The sequence below is a fragment of the Poecilia mexicana genome, unplaced genomic scaffold (assembly GCF_051168715.1).
Source record: "Poecilia mexicana isolate PSO_F unplaced genomic scaffold, ASM5116871v1 scaffold_5, whole genome shotgun sequence".
Taxonomy (NCBI): domain Eukaryota; kingdom Metazoa; phylum Chordata; class Actinopteri; order Cyprinodontiformes; family Poeciliidae; genus Poecilia; species Poecilia mexicana.
Genome location: NW_028263374.1, coordinates 11,288,848 through 11,302,854, shown reverse-complemented (window position 1 = coordinate 11,302,854; position 14,007 = coordinate 11,288,848). Strand labels below are relative to the sequence as shown.

At 40.0% G+C, this 14,007-nt stretch overlaps 1 protein-coding gene across 3 annotated transcripts in view; it reads right to left on the bottom strand.

Annotated features, from left to right (window-relative positions):
- Positions 1–1,156: 1,156 nt before the first annotated feature.
- The window catches only part of tfeb (transcription factor EB), a 33,002-nt gene continuing 20,151 nt past the window's right edge, over positions 1,157–14,007 (bottom strand). For 2 of the 3 annotated variants that reach the window (XM_014973931.2, XM_014973933.2), the window contains exons 2-11: positions 12,279–12,383; positions 11,056–11,226; positions 8,821–8,919; positions 8,363–8,551; positions 7,524–7,613; positions 3,414–3,531; positions 3,203–3,259; positions 2,858–2,933; positions 1,895–2,042; positions 1,157–1,813 (exon numbers count right to left, since the gene is read on the bottom strand). In XM_014973931.2, the coding sequence (XP_014829417.1) occupies positions 1,247–1,813; positions 1,895–2,042; positions 2,858–2,933; positions 3,203–3,259; positions 3,414–3,531; positions 7,524–7,613; positions 8,363–8,551; positions 8,821–8,919; positions 11,056–11,226; positions 12,279–12,308 (1,545 nt within the window). In that variant the 5' untranslated portion in view covers positions 12,309–12,383 and the 3' untranslated portion in view covers positions 1,157–1,246. The remainder of the gene's footprint in view (positions 1,814–1,894; positions 2,043–2,857; positions 2,934–3,202; positions 3,260–3,413; positions 3,532–7,523; positions 7,614–8,362; positions 8,552–8,820; positions 8,920–11,055; positions 11,227–12,278; positions 12,384–14,007) is intronic. The other variant, XM_088005516.1, reaches the window with a different exon arrangement.

The following is a 14,007-nucleotide window of genomic DNA, read 5'->3' as shown; positions in this document are numbered from 1 at the left end:
AGACTGCTTCCCCTTCAGGGTGAATTATGTATGCAGGACCATAAAGCTATTTCCATTTTATTAACTATCATACACCGAATCGTTTACGGTTATTAAAAGAGGTGTGCAAGGGTGAGATGGGGAGAGGGGCAAATAACTTTCACGTGAGACAATGCCCCCATTTGCTCTCGCATCCGATACCCTCAATCTAATTAACTACTGGTGGTGTCCTCTGCTCAGATAGGATTCAGAGACACCCTGCTGGAAATTAGGCCAAATGTGCTGCACAAGCGATCTGTGTGTTGGTTCAGTACCGGAAATGCTCAGCCTGCTAGGCAAAGCTTCGAGCTGTACGGATCAACTTGCAGGCACTTGAGTGTGTGCGCGCAAAATGTTTACTCTAAACAGAGCCGGCCCAATGCGGAATCTGATTTGGACCCCACTCCAGTTCACTTTAAATAGCTCCAATGGAGGCGTATGAGTAAAATCTTGGACAGCAGTGTTGTTAAGGTAACGGATAAATATAATTTCTATATGCTGCCTCATAGTACAATGGAATAAAATAAATACTTCCATTATACATGCTTTTGACATAAAATGTATACAAACTTTAAACTACCTTTGTTTCTAAATTGTTTTGATATTTAATTAATTCATGTGATTTCTTTTGTTTTATTTAAATGATTTATTATATAAAGTTATTGTGCAACTTATTGATGTACTGAATTGTGGCACTTTTGACTCTTGATGACTAAAGAGGCATAATTGTAATTTATGTTTTAAATAGTTATATTGTCCTTAAAATGTGACTCTAGCACAGACACAAAAGCAGCTGGCAACATTTAACTACTGACATTAAATTGTGATCAATAACGTAATGACGCAACTACGAATAAATTATAACAAATAGTGCACACGTCGAGTTTCTTGGCTTTCTAAATGAGTCAAAAGAATTTTGATAATTTGAGATCAATGTTCTGTTTAAGAATCCAAATACTTATGGGCACCTCTTGCTGGCCTGGAGGCCCCGAGCAACAGCTTAGTTTGTTTTTGCCTTGGGCCGGCTCTGACTAACAACGTCTGTGAGACTGGTGCACCCTCTGGTTTGGACTGTACCGTTAAAGAGAGATAACTGTACCACAAAGTGTGTGTGATGTTGGACCTGGTAAATATTCGATTATTTTTTTGTATATTGTGCATATTTTTAGGGTTTTTCTTATTTTTTGTTTGATGCTGTTTACAGTTTTACTGCCACCGCGCTACATTTCTACATGATGTCTCCATCCTCTATGCTAAAGCTGGATCTGCGGCTGGAGTCGACAGACGCCTCGGGGGACATTGCAGACAGCAGCGGGTCTCCGGCCATGGGGGACAAAGGCTCATCCATCATCAAAAAGCCCAGCTCGCCTCTCCTCCCTTGGACGTCCAGTCCGCCTAGGTCACCCAGCCCCGACATACCGTCTGAGAATCCATGTATCCCATCGCACAGGTCCAGTGACTGGACAAAGTCAAAGGGCTGGGAGCTGCCCACGGCTGGGAACTGGATGGGCTGTTGGGGTGGGAGATGCTGTGGGAGCGGTGGCAGCTGCCGGGCCTGAGGCTGGAGCTGGCTCTGAGGATGGAGGTGGGCCTGGGGGAGGAAGTGGTGCTGCTGGGGCTGAGCCTGGTTGTGGGGTATGTGCTGGGACTGGTGGAGGGCTTGTGCCTGGGCATGAGAAAAGTTCTGCTCTGGGCTGGTCTCTTGTTTTATATAAGGAGGCATCATTTCACTCGGGTTCAGGGCAGATGGGGAGTTACTTGGCAGGCCGTGTAGTTGAGCCTGCATCTCCAGCTCCTGTTGGCAGCAAAATCAAACGTCATCCCAAATATCGCCTTCATTGTTTTCTTGTTTATGCATTTCTGTTAAGTGTCTCACCTGGATACGTAGCATAAGCTGTTTGTTGGCCATCTCCATCCTTTTGAAGTTATTTTCCACCTCTCTGGATCTCTGCACATCCTTCTGCATGCGTTTGATATAATCTACAGATGCGCGCAGTATAGTACCTTTGTTCCAACGTACATCGCTGCAAACAGAGGAATGTACACACAGCTGGTTACTCATAATGTCCTGTGGATCCACCGACACCCAGTGAATCTGAATATCATTAAAAAACATAGCTTATTTCAGTAATTCAATTAAAAAATGAAACAAATGTATAAATATTCACTATACATATATATATATATATATTTAAGCTTTTATTTCTATTCATTTTGATTAACGTAGCCTACAGTTCATGAAAATCCAAAATTACATAAGACCAACAGGTGTTTTTGTTCATGGTTGCCCAAGTCGGGTATAGATCTGTTGTTGTAGCTCTCAAAGCTCTCAATCCTGCTGCAGTTCACGCCTTGCGATTTGTCCTCCTCTTCCTAAACAGGCTTTGATTCAGGTTCCTTTCAAGCCTGCAGTTGTTCTTGTTGTTTCTTTTTTCTAATACACTTTTTCCCTTCACTTGATTTCTCCATTAATAGGTTCCTTCCTCAGTAATGACCATCTGTAGCTACACTCCCACCTCAAGGAGGGCGTAGGTGACTGCATGCTGTATAAATGTCAAGTCAGTATGCTTCCCAATGACTGTGTAGGCCATAACATGGCCATAAGATAACATCCCTGCACGAAGAATCCCTTTTTATTGGTCTTGTGTAATATGTTGAATTTCAGAAAAAACTTTGGGTTTCTATTAGCTGAGAGTCAGAATGATAAAAACCAACTAAAGTAAATGCTTGGAATGTACATCACTCTCTGAGTAATGAATGTAATATGAATTTAACTTTTGATAATACTGTAATTTATTGAGATGTTTCCTGTAAACAAAGCAAACTGAAAGACACTCACAGGTCGTTGGTTTTGGGAATCATGGTGCCCAGCTCTTTGATTCGATCATTAATGTTGAATCTTCTCCTCCTTTCAACTATTGCAGAGCAAAGAGACAGAAACAGAAAAATATTTTTGCATTTTGGAGATGAATCATAAGAAAAAGCACAAATACACACAGAGTCACAAACAGTCACAGCCAATTACTCTTAAGTGCTAGAACAGCAGAAACGATCAAGTTAACTATCCACCCACTTGTTACACTATGTCAGCTAAATCAGCATAAAGCTGTAGCAAACTGTGCAAGAGGCCAACTGTGCTGTGCATGTTTGTCGCTGTCAATGCGTCCAGTGCAAAGACACTTACTTAGATTGTGGTTGTCTTTCTTCTGTCTCTCCTTGGCCAGCGCACGGGCTTCTGTGTCTTTGCAAAAACAAAACGTAATCAGCTAACGACTGTCAAAGTGGCACAAAAAAGATGTCACAGATTACCAGAAAGGGTCACCGTGGTTCTTAGAGCGACAACTTTTACATCATCTCTAAAGAACGAAATGTGTTTAAAACTCAGTTGTTCGCACCTGACAATTCTCGCTTGATGGTCAGGTTGGCGGGACAGGAGTTGCTTGTCATTCCGATAGTCGGCACCTTCATCCCGGGACCCGTGTAGACGTCCAGGTGGCTGCTGGAAAGCGGGAGCTGGGAGCGAGGGGAGCACAAACAAAAAGACATACACTTTAATTTTAGAAAACATGTCTAAATACAGACCACACGTTAAGCGTTTGAAAAATAACCATTTCATTGCATCAACTCAAGTAATGGCTGAGTCTTTTTCTTAAAAAAGCAAATACGTGTCGGGTCAAACATGAAAAACGATGCTGCTATTTCAATATATGTTTGTGTTATAGTGTAAAATTACTATTAGATTAAAGTTTACAAAATACAACATTACGAGTACCCTATAAAGTATAATCTCATCCGTCTGCACTTCAGTTTTGTTCAATATGTTTATTCCCTACCAAGAAATCTTTCACGGCTTCTTGCAACCTGTAAAATACTTTTATGGAGTCAGTGTTCGTGTTTATTGTGCTGTAAAGTGCAAACAGCAGCAGGTAATGCAATAACATCACACCTGAGATCAGCTTGCCAAATGCACAGCAATGATTGACAATCACGTTGTCAACCTTATCTGTCTTTTATGGCCGGAATCCCTCCTCTGCCTTCTCCTGCTCCTGAATTTACACCTGCGAAGTGCTCCAAACTCCAATATCTTGCACTTTAGACTCTATATAACAACAGAGATTTAACTTGGTGAGGACAATTAAAAAGAACTCATTTCCCTTTAATTGTGCAGGTCAAGGAGTCAATGAGTTTTAGACCCGTCAAGGAGCCGTTTCAGATTGCCCTAAAGCAGTAGGGACGAATGTGGCCCTACTAAAGAGGCCTGACAGATAAAGAGCTCAAAGAGAGATAACTTAATCTGCAAGCTACTGTGCGAGCTGGAGGATTAAACACATTCACAGACATGAACATAAACAGGTATTTCTGAAGCTTTGCAACTAGGCTGAAAGAATTCAATACCAATATAAACAAAACGCTTCAAATTATTAGAAAGTTGAGCTGTGAAGGTGTGGAAAATGGCTTAAAAGAAAAAAATGAAAGAAAGCATAAATCGATTATTAACTAATTAAATTAGACATCCAACAGCGTGGCTACTCAATTGTAGGCAAATCTGATGTTTTTTCGGGTTAATGTTTAAAACAAATCAGTGCATCATCACACACAATAAAATCCCAATAAAAAACGTTTATTTCTACCGGTCATATTAACATTATTTCTGCTGACGATAGATGCCAGAAAACGCACGCTCCGTCTCAGCCTGTTCCTCCGTGCTTCTGCACTTCACTTCGCACATCCTGATCGGGAAATCCCAACAGTCTGCTCGTTTAATTAGCAGCTAATTCTGAGCCCGTGTCACCGTCTGCCCGAAGACTTTCAAAACGCTCTCTCTGTGCCTGGCATTCAGTGGTGTCCCCCAGCTTTTGCTAAAGTTTAAAAGATTCCAAGAATTCCAAGGAATTTGCTGTCTTAATCCCCATCAGGATTAGCAGGTGAGTTTTACTCACTGTGCTGACATTAAAGGGAATAAAGAGAGGCCGGGTAAGCTGGAATCTGACCAGCACACAGTTAACACACTGATGTGCAGTTTCTACTTAGTTCTTCAGCAGCCATCTTTTGAGACACTGAGATTGATTGGTGTGTGCTGACCAATCTAATCACACAGTGCAGCACAGACTCATGCACAAAGACAAAGTTTAAGTGATTAAACCAATCAACCGCACAGGGCGGTGGGAGATAAAGCCACAGCTGTGTATGTGGGTTTCTGTCTCCACGCAGCAGTTAGTGAAGTTGAACACACACAGTATCAGAGCCTGCTTTGATTTAAGCTCAAATTGAGATGTGAAATCCAACAATACGAAATGGAATGAGGAGAATCTGAAGTGCAGGGGGGAAAAAGCATCCAATAATATGCTCGTGTGAAAATATGCTGATGCATCGCCGACAGAAGTCCAAAGTCTTAACACGAAGCATAAGAAAAGGGACAATCCACTGCCTCAGATCTAAATCAAAGTCATGTTTAAGCAACCAGAGAGCTTTTTTTATCTTACCAGCTGAATCTGTTCTCCTTCAATAACTTCCACAATGGCATACGTCTTATTCATCTCCTTCATCCTACACTCCTTTCCTTACAAAGGCCGAGGGGGGCTTTCTTCTTCTCTCCTCTCCTGGGCTCGGGCGGCACATGCAGAGGTTTGTGGCGCACGCCTCCTCTGCTGCTGCTGCTACTGCTGCTGAGAGAATGACCTCAGCGGCGGCGCTCCGGCTCGTCTTCTACCTCCGTTCTCCACCAAACAGGAGTGAACTTTCCCCCAACTGGACTTTCACTCTGTTTTCCCTCCAGCATAAATTGTCCTCATCGCCCCCACCCGTATACACCCCCTCCCTCCCTCCCTCCCTCCCTTTTTTTCCCCTTCCCTCCACCTCCCTCTCTCCGAATGTCTTGTAAACAAGTTGAACTCTAACTGGTGGCGGCTTAATTGTTAATTTTCTGAGTTTGCTTCCTCGGATACAAAGCGCAGCACAGTCCTCGTCCCGGCATGTCTTCCTGGCTATTGCTAACTATGTCCAACACGGTTTACGGATGGAATGTTTAGTGTTTAAGCCAATTATACACTTTGTTTCGTGCACTTCACTTTATTTGTCTATGTGGTTTTGTTTATGGCTGCATGAAGATATAACTGATTGGGCGGTGTGGGTACATGCTGAGTGAAAGGAGGAACATTCAGTGGCTGCTTTGAAAGATTAACATACTGTGGTTTAATTAATAGATAAGCCTAATAATGTCCAATAATAGCAAACATCACTGATATGGTAATTATTGTAATATAAGAGTTCAAACTCTTTATACTAATAACTGACTTGCAATATCTAACTATATGATTTTTTTTCTCCTGGGCTCAAAAAAGCCCTAAAAGTCACTTGAAAATGAAATTTTAAAGAAAAAAAAGCATTAATAATATTGTTTTCTTTTTTATCCATCCAAGGAGGCTTGAAATTGACTTAAAGTAGTAAAATATGGTTTTAAAAAGTGTCACTCAGTCTATAGTTTCAAAATCAAATTGCATTATTTGAAAAATTCAAATAATACTCAAAAAAGAGGCTCATCCTAGTCTACTATAGTTCTGAGATAAACGGCACACAACCCAAAAGTATAAACATTTGAAATGTTTTCTCATTTTGTAATGTAACATAGTTGCCTATTCCTCTTTGGAAAAAGCTCAAGCTTTGACAGACTGGCTTGAATGCGTCTCTGAATAATACATTTCAAACCTTGACACAAACAATCAATTAGATTGAGGATCTAGTCTTTGACTAGGCCATTCTTTCACAGTTTTTCTTTCGAGACTACCTTGTATGTAGCTGTCTTTATCACCATCATTAACTTTGACCAGTTTATCTTTTCCTGTTGAAGTGAAACACTACCAGGCTGCCTCCACTATGTTTGACGGGGACGGTGTGTTCGGAGTGATGCTCAGTGTTTCTGCTACATGTAGCATCTTGGATGAATTTTCAAAAGCTTTCAATTTTGTCAACATCAAAAAGCAACATTTGAATTGAGATGAATTTCTCAATGGGGGGGTCGATTTACTAATTAGTCGGTTGTGCTGGATTTTAGTTAGAGGTATCATAGAAAAGGGGCCTAGATAAAAGTGCATGTAAGAATTTTAGGATGTGCTTGTAAACAATCTGTAAAACCAGGCATCTGTTCCATCTGCTTCTGATCGCCTGACATTAAATCACAACAATTTAAGTGTGTGCTTGTACTGAGACAAAATGTGGAACAGTTTCAGTTAAAGTAGTTTGTAGATCTTACTTTGTGTCATTTTATTTATAATAAAATCTTGTGTGTAAAAAAAACAAAACAAAAAAACCCAAACAAACAAAAAAATGCTACAACAAACTGCAGTTAAAAACAAAAAAATGCCTCAAGGTTTTACAGCCTGCAGAGCCAGAGATGCACTGTGTCTTTTACCTCCAGGTTAAATGGATGCAAAGTATGGGCGTCATATAAAACACTATGAAAAGGAAGAAATCTGTTTCTTTTTAGAAGGAGGACTCTCTCTACTCACTGTGTTTGGCATCTGAACAGGGTCCATGTATCCTTGAACGTCGTCGTAACTGGACTGCATGCTTATAATGTCATCAATAACCTCCTCCATCTGCAAAAAAAAAAAAAAAAAACGAGAGCAAATGTCATTTCAAGATAATTCAGAAGACCAGTAGATCCAGCTTCAATACAGACATAAATTACCGAGTCTGAGTCTGTAAAAGAAGTTTAAAGGTCCTTGTTCATTAATTCTAGAAGAAATTTTCTGTAAATAATATTAAAGTATTTAGCCAGTAAAACCACAGGCCCTTTTTTCTATATTTATTTTTTCTTACATTTTAAAACCCCTAAAAGCATTTAGAGAGCTAAATGAGAGCATTTACTCTCTGCGGCAGTATAGAGTAATTTTTCTCTTCGAAAGAAAAAAAAAGAGAAATTGCAGAGTTGAAGGCAGAGTGTTGGTCAAAGTCTCCCAGGTTCAAAGGCCCCAGCGTTCTGCTGTTCCTCTGTCACTTGTTAAGCTGTAATTACAGCAGGAAGGCCATTATGGAGCATTTAAATTCCACTAATTGCCTCTCTCGGTTAGTCACCACTTTCTTCCAACTCACCTACTGTTCCTCTGCAAAGTGCTGCTCCTGCCCACCAGAGTGCAATTAAAACATTATGACGCTTTCATAAAAAGTGGAGATCATGTCGCCTCTGGGCTAATTTTCAACCCTTGTAATTTTATATATTGGCATAATTCAGTTATATATTTGTGTTGGGTCCTTGCAAACTGAGCTTTAAAAGAAGACCATGAACCTAATGTTTATGGGTTTATGTTTATTGCACAGTCTGCCCAGCACGCTTGCAGTTGCCTACCTCCTTCTCGTGGCTGGAGCCAATGTTGAGCATGGCCATTGGGCTGTTGGGGGCGCTGTTGCCAGACATGAGCTGCTCCTTACGCATGTGTGGGGAGTGGAGCTGCGGAGGTGCGGACGCCGAACCCCCCGCAGGTCCCATGTTTGTGGGAGGAGATGGTGGCATAATCCCTGCCACTGCGTGAACCGTCTGGGGACACAAAGAGGAGGGAAAAAAAGGTGAAGGCGAACTGAGAATGTTTCAAACCAGTCACTGAGAAGAGCAGAAAGAAATTCAAGCACACATGACACTTTTCATATTATTAGTAAACGTCATTACAAACTAAATCTGTTGTTCCACTTCACAGGCACATATTACTTTGTGTTTTTCTATTATATACAGACCAGTAAAGTACATGTGAAAAAGCTTAATACTTTTGCAAGCCACTCTGCACGGCAGAGCGTTCGACAAACAAATACCTGCTTGTTAGCAAAGGTGGTTGAGAGATATTCTTTCACTTGTTGTCTCCGTGACTGACGGATGTGATAGTCTGTTGGATTTTCAAGGTGGGTTTGCACCTGTGTGAAGTAAAAACACAACAGTTCAGTTTAATCATTAAACAAATTTGACTTCTTTCATTGTTTCAAAACTGAAAATGACGTATACTCACATAAATCAGTTTGAAAATTATCCCTATATTGTTCATAAAAGCCAGCCAGCTCAGAATGGTTTAACATTAACATTTAAATCCATGTTTACACCACTTTATATCTTAGTGATGTGATGGCACAGGATATACAGCAGCATTAAGTCAGTGATGTCTTCAGAGGCAAAGCTGCACAAAATCCCCTAGTGTGGCTCCACAGAGTCATGAGCCGGCCTCATTCCTTCACATCAAAGGCCGGAGCTGAGGAGGGAGCTGCCCCCTGCTTCTTTTATCCACTTTAATAGCCGAGAGCTGGGTTATATTAGAATAACCACAAACATTTCAGTAAATAGATGTTTTACAACTCCCTTGTCAAAGACATTTCTGTTGCTGGATCTCATTTTATCTGCTACCCACTTCTGCGCAACCCTACATACGGATATTTTTTTATTCATTGGTACACTTTAAAGAGTTATGTACTGCAAATACACTACTCCAACCCTACTCCCTTTTTCTTTATTTTCTCACTTAAAATACAATTTGGTTTTCACATGCACTACTAATCCTTTTCAGGAATTTTATATTAACTTTGGGCATTCAGTGAATGCATTTCAACTGCACTAAACAGTCGGGCTGAGTGTCCAGCTGTTCATGCTGGACTAATAATGAAGGAAACTTCAAAAGTTTATTTTAGAAACAAGAGCTGAGTGCCCAAGTTTGAACTTAGTGATTGACACAGGCTAAACATTACATTTACATTACAGGAAGGAACAGCACTAGAAATAAGGTTTATTCCTGTGAAGTTTTAAACAGAATGATCGACATGCACACAAAACTCTACGAAGTCATTTCTTTAACAACAAGTACCAGGAAATTTGGCTATGCTGGTTATTGCATAACCTCGCTGACAAAAGGACAATGAACGCAAACGATTACTTTCCTGTCTCTCAGCTCCTCACCTTGCCGGAGGAACAAAAATCCACACTGATAAACAGATACAATAACAACACATCTAGCAGTGAGGACGAGCAACAGCAGGCCGCGCAATACCAGAACTGACAAACTCCAAAGAAATGTGCTGCAGGAGGTATGACAGCCTCAAAGGGCCTGGCAGACAAGAGAGCTTCCTTTATCTACAACAGGAAAAACACAGAATTCAAAGACACCATTCCATCCAACCACACACACGTAAGCAGGCAAAGTAAACAGTCGATGCAATTCAGGAGTGTTGCCCCACACTGTTAAGGCTGCGAACATGCTGGAGAGATATACAGTTACAAACAGGACAAAAAAACAATGCATCTGAAGGAGTGTTGCACACTAACACAGATAAGGACAAACACAGGCATCTCTGGAATCAGACAAAATGTCACTTTGCTTTATCAGTCCCTGTCCGACCCTATCTGCATCACCCATATCTGGCCTATCACAAAACACGTCAAAAGTCTCTTATCTTCTCATTCTGGCTTCTTCCATGATCGTTGCTCCCCTTTATTTTTCTGTTTTTCCTCCTTTCTCAAACCTGTCTCTGAGTCCTGGCTACACAGCAGACCTCCTGGTCAGAACGCTCCATGGAAACATCCATTGATTAAATCCTCTGAAACAAGACTGACAGTACTATCTGTTTAGCGATTTTTTTTCTTTTGTAATGTTGTTGTATTCGGGCTGGTTACATAAAACCCAACGAGTTATACCCGATTCTAAAAATAGGTCGTAGGAGGAGAGAGTAGACCAGAGGAATTCTGTTCAGTGTAAAATGATCAAACCACAGATCTGTGTTAGTTTTTCATTTTTTCTGCCTATTTACAAGTCAAGATAAAAAGCAGTGTTATGCATTCCCACATAAGCAAAAATTAAATCCAGTCACAACTTCATAAAACGACATGCACAAATCATTTTACTGATTCGTCAATTTCTCCAGGAGACAAGTAAAACCTTTTACACATTTTTAAAAAGCAGAATTTCATCAAACAATAAATCAATATATATTTCCCGTCTACAGAACAATATTTTCTAACGTTTTTGGAGCACAGAACATAAAAACAGCGGGTTGGTAACAATCACTGACCTTCAGAACCTCCACAGGAACCTGCATGCTTTGGTACTGCTGCGGAGTGCTGATCGCTGGCGTAGGTGCAGGGGACCCAGCCATGCGTTGCTGCATGTATTGCATTGCCACATTCTGCTGCTGCTGCTGCCGCTCACGCTGCTCCTCCTGCTGCAGCTGGTCTCGCATCAGCTGCATGCAAACAAACACAAACATCTCAGAATGCTTCAGGAAACCAAGAGTAGAGCAAGGCATTAGAAAATTATGGAAAAGTGAAATATTTACATCAGAAAAAATAGTCAGTTTTATAAAGAAAAAAATAAATCGGTTGACTAAATATACAGTCCCTTGTGAAAGTATTTAAACCCATTGAATTCTTACACATTTTGCAGCATAAACATTAATGTATTTTATTGGGATTTTATCTGATAGATCAACACAAAGGAGCATGAAATTCTGAAGCGCAGGGAAAGTGATACCTGGTTTTCAAATTATTCTACAGCAACAAAATCTGATGCATTGTGTTGCATTTGCAATTAGGACTTTGATACCCCTAAACAAAGTTCAATGGAACTAATTACCTTCAAAGTCATCTAACTAATAAACAGATCCAATTAACTGGTGTAATAATACAGCTTTTGCATGAAGGCTCGGTACAACTCTGAGGCGTTCAGTCCAGAAATCTAATACAGTGGCATTGATCAGATCAGACCAAAAATGTTACTGTATAACCTTTGTGATAGAAAACTAACACCGGGCATCACCTGCAGTGTAACATCCCCACTGTAAAACCAGTGTCATGCTCTGGGGAGGTTTTTTGTTAGCAGATACATAGAAGTTGATTAGGATTGAGGAGAAGTTTGATGAAGCTTTATGGTCATTATGGAAAGGGGGAGAAAAAATCTCTTTTGAGTATTAGAAAACTTCTCATTGGTGGTTAGTTTTTTGTTGTTTTGGGGTTTTTTTTTTACAAAGGAGAATAGGCAGAATGGGCTTCACATAAAACTCTTGATATAAACTGAAGTTTGTTACTGCAATATGACAAAATCAGAAATAGTCAAGCAAATATGAATACTCTTGCAAAGCACACACCTACTGTTCAGTTAAGAATAATGAAATTGTTAAGAGGAATTTCTTAATTACATTTAGGATGAAGACAGCAACCAAATATACTGGCAATCGCTAAGGGGGAACTTTCTGAATGTTTGAACCAAGCATTCAGAAAATGTGTAAATGTGTTTTACCTGCATCCGCAGCCCGATGCGTGAGGCCATGGCTGGGGGCCGAGGCGGCAGGGGAGGGCGACCCGACGTTAATGCACCACAGTCCAGCCCGAGAGGTAGAGGTGTCTGTGCAAAAGATAAAAGGAGATTTTTTTTTAAAAAAGGGAGGAGGAAATCAAAGAGGGGAAAGAGACAGAGGCAGTAGAACTTTTCTGAATTGCTACAAGGTGGCACCTTAAAATGCTTGCAATAACTTCCTAGTTATTGCAAGAATTTGGACTTCCACATCTTAAAAGCACAAAATGCTAAACTTCCTCAAGCTGCTGATGATGCTATATTGTAGTGTCACTGCTACATGATTTCCAGTTAATTCGTCTCATTTTATTTTAAGCTTTTCACTTTTTTGTTAGGGCCCATAAATACTATTGATGGCTTGTCTACTCCACTATCAGTGAGTGAAAATAAACTTCTACTGTGGAAACGGTAAACAAAGCGTAGAGAACCCAATAAGATTTTGCAAGACATACAACCACTAGCTGACTTTCTTCAGTCAACTGGATTTCACGTGAAACAGGCTGTTTTATCAAAAATGCATCAAGAAATTGGGTGCAGTCTGGAATCATTTTTGATTTTTGATCCTTTCCAATCAACGATCAGCCAATAAGAAACTAAAATACAATCCCTTTTCAAGTCAGGGAATTCATCACAAATAAGCACTTTCAGGTCTTACTGGTGAGAATCCTCATTGTCAAACTAAGCACTACATGAAACAGATGGTTTTGTATCAGCTGTTTGTTGATGACATGTTTACAAATGAAGTTGGAGGAACTACAAAAGTGGCAGGAAGCTTTGCGAAAGTAAACCGTATATTGCAGAAAAGTCGCTAAGAAATATAATTCTACCTGTCATCCAACATGATGGATGTGGAAACGTCCCCAGTCTTTTGGGATTCTCTGAGTTAAAGTAAAGGTCTACATAGTCGAAAAGGGAATCGCTTCAAGCAAAAATCTTTTTCTGACCAGGTTTTATATGCGTCCACTGGTATTTTGACAATTCACCTTTGGTAATAAGCTCAAAGTCTTAGAGGGCGGAACGCCTCCTTGCCTTTATCTCTAGTGCACTACCAGATATTCTCAGTTAGATTCAAGTCGAGACTCTAAGACTCTCCCAAACATTAGTGTTACCTCCAGCTAGAAAAAAAACATGTTGGTAAAAACCTTAAATGCAAACATGGCAGGAGTATGAATACCTTTAACTGTGTAAACACGTCACTCTAGTATTTTACTGTGTTTAGATAGAGATGCAGAAAGAGGTAGCTTGGCAGCCTTGGTCTGCTTTAGCTGAGAAATAAGTCTGATTTACAATAAATATTTAATTCTTAAAATTGTTCAGACATCTTAGCTAAAATATTTTGTTTTATTTTATAGTGTTATTTATGGTTCTTAAAAATCACGAGCAATAAGTAATGTAAACACATCTCCGCTGATGTTTTCCCCCTCACTTTATCTGTTGCATTTTATCCTGCTTATTATTCTGAAATCTATATTGTAAACCAAAGAGTGCACAAGATATACTGTTAAATAAATATTGAGGAAAAGCTATACATGCTATCTTATTTTATTTTTACAGCAAATTCTTTTCTTTTTTTTTTTTTTAAAAAAAGAAAAAGATTATATTGTCATTTTATAATTACCTATAACCAGACTGACTGTTCAGTTGAGTTCCTGGATAATCTGATTTCACACAGACA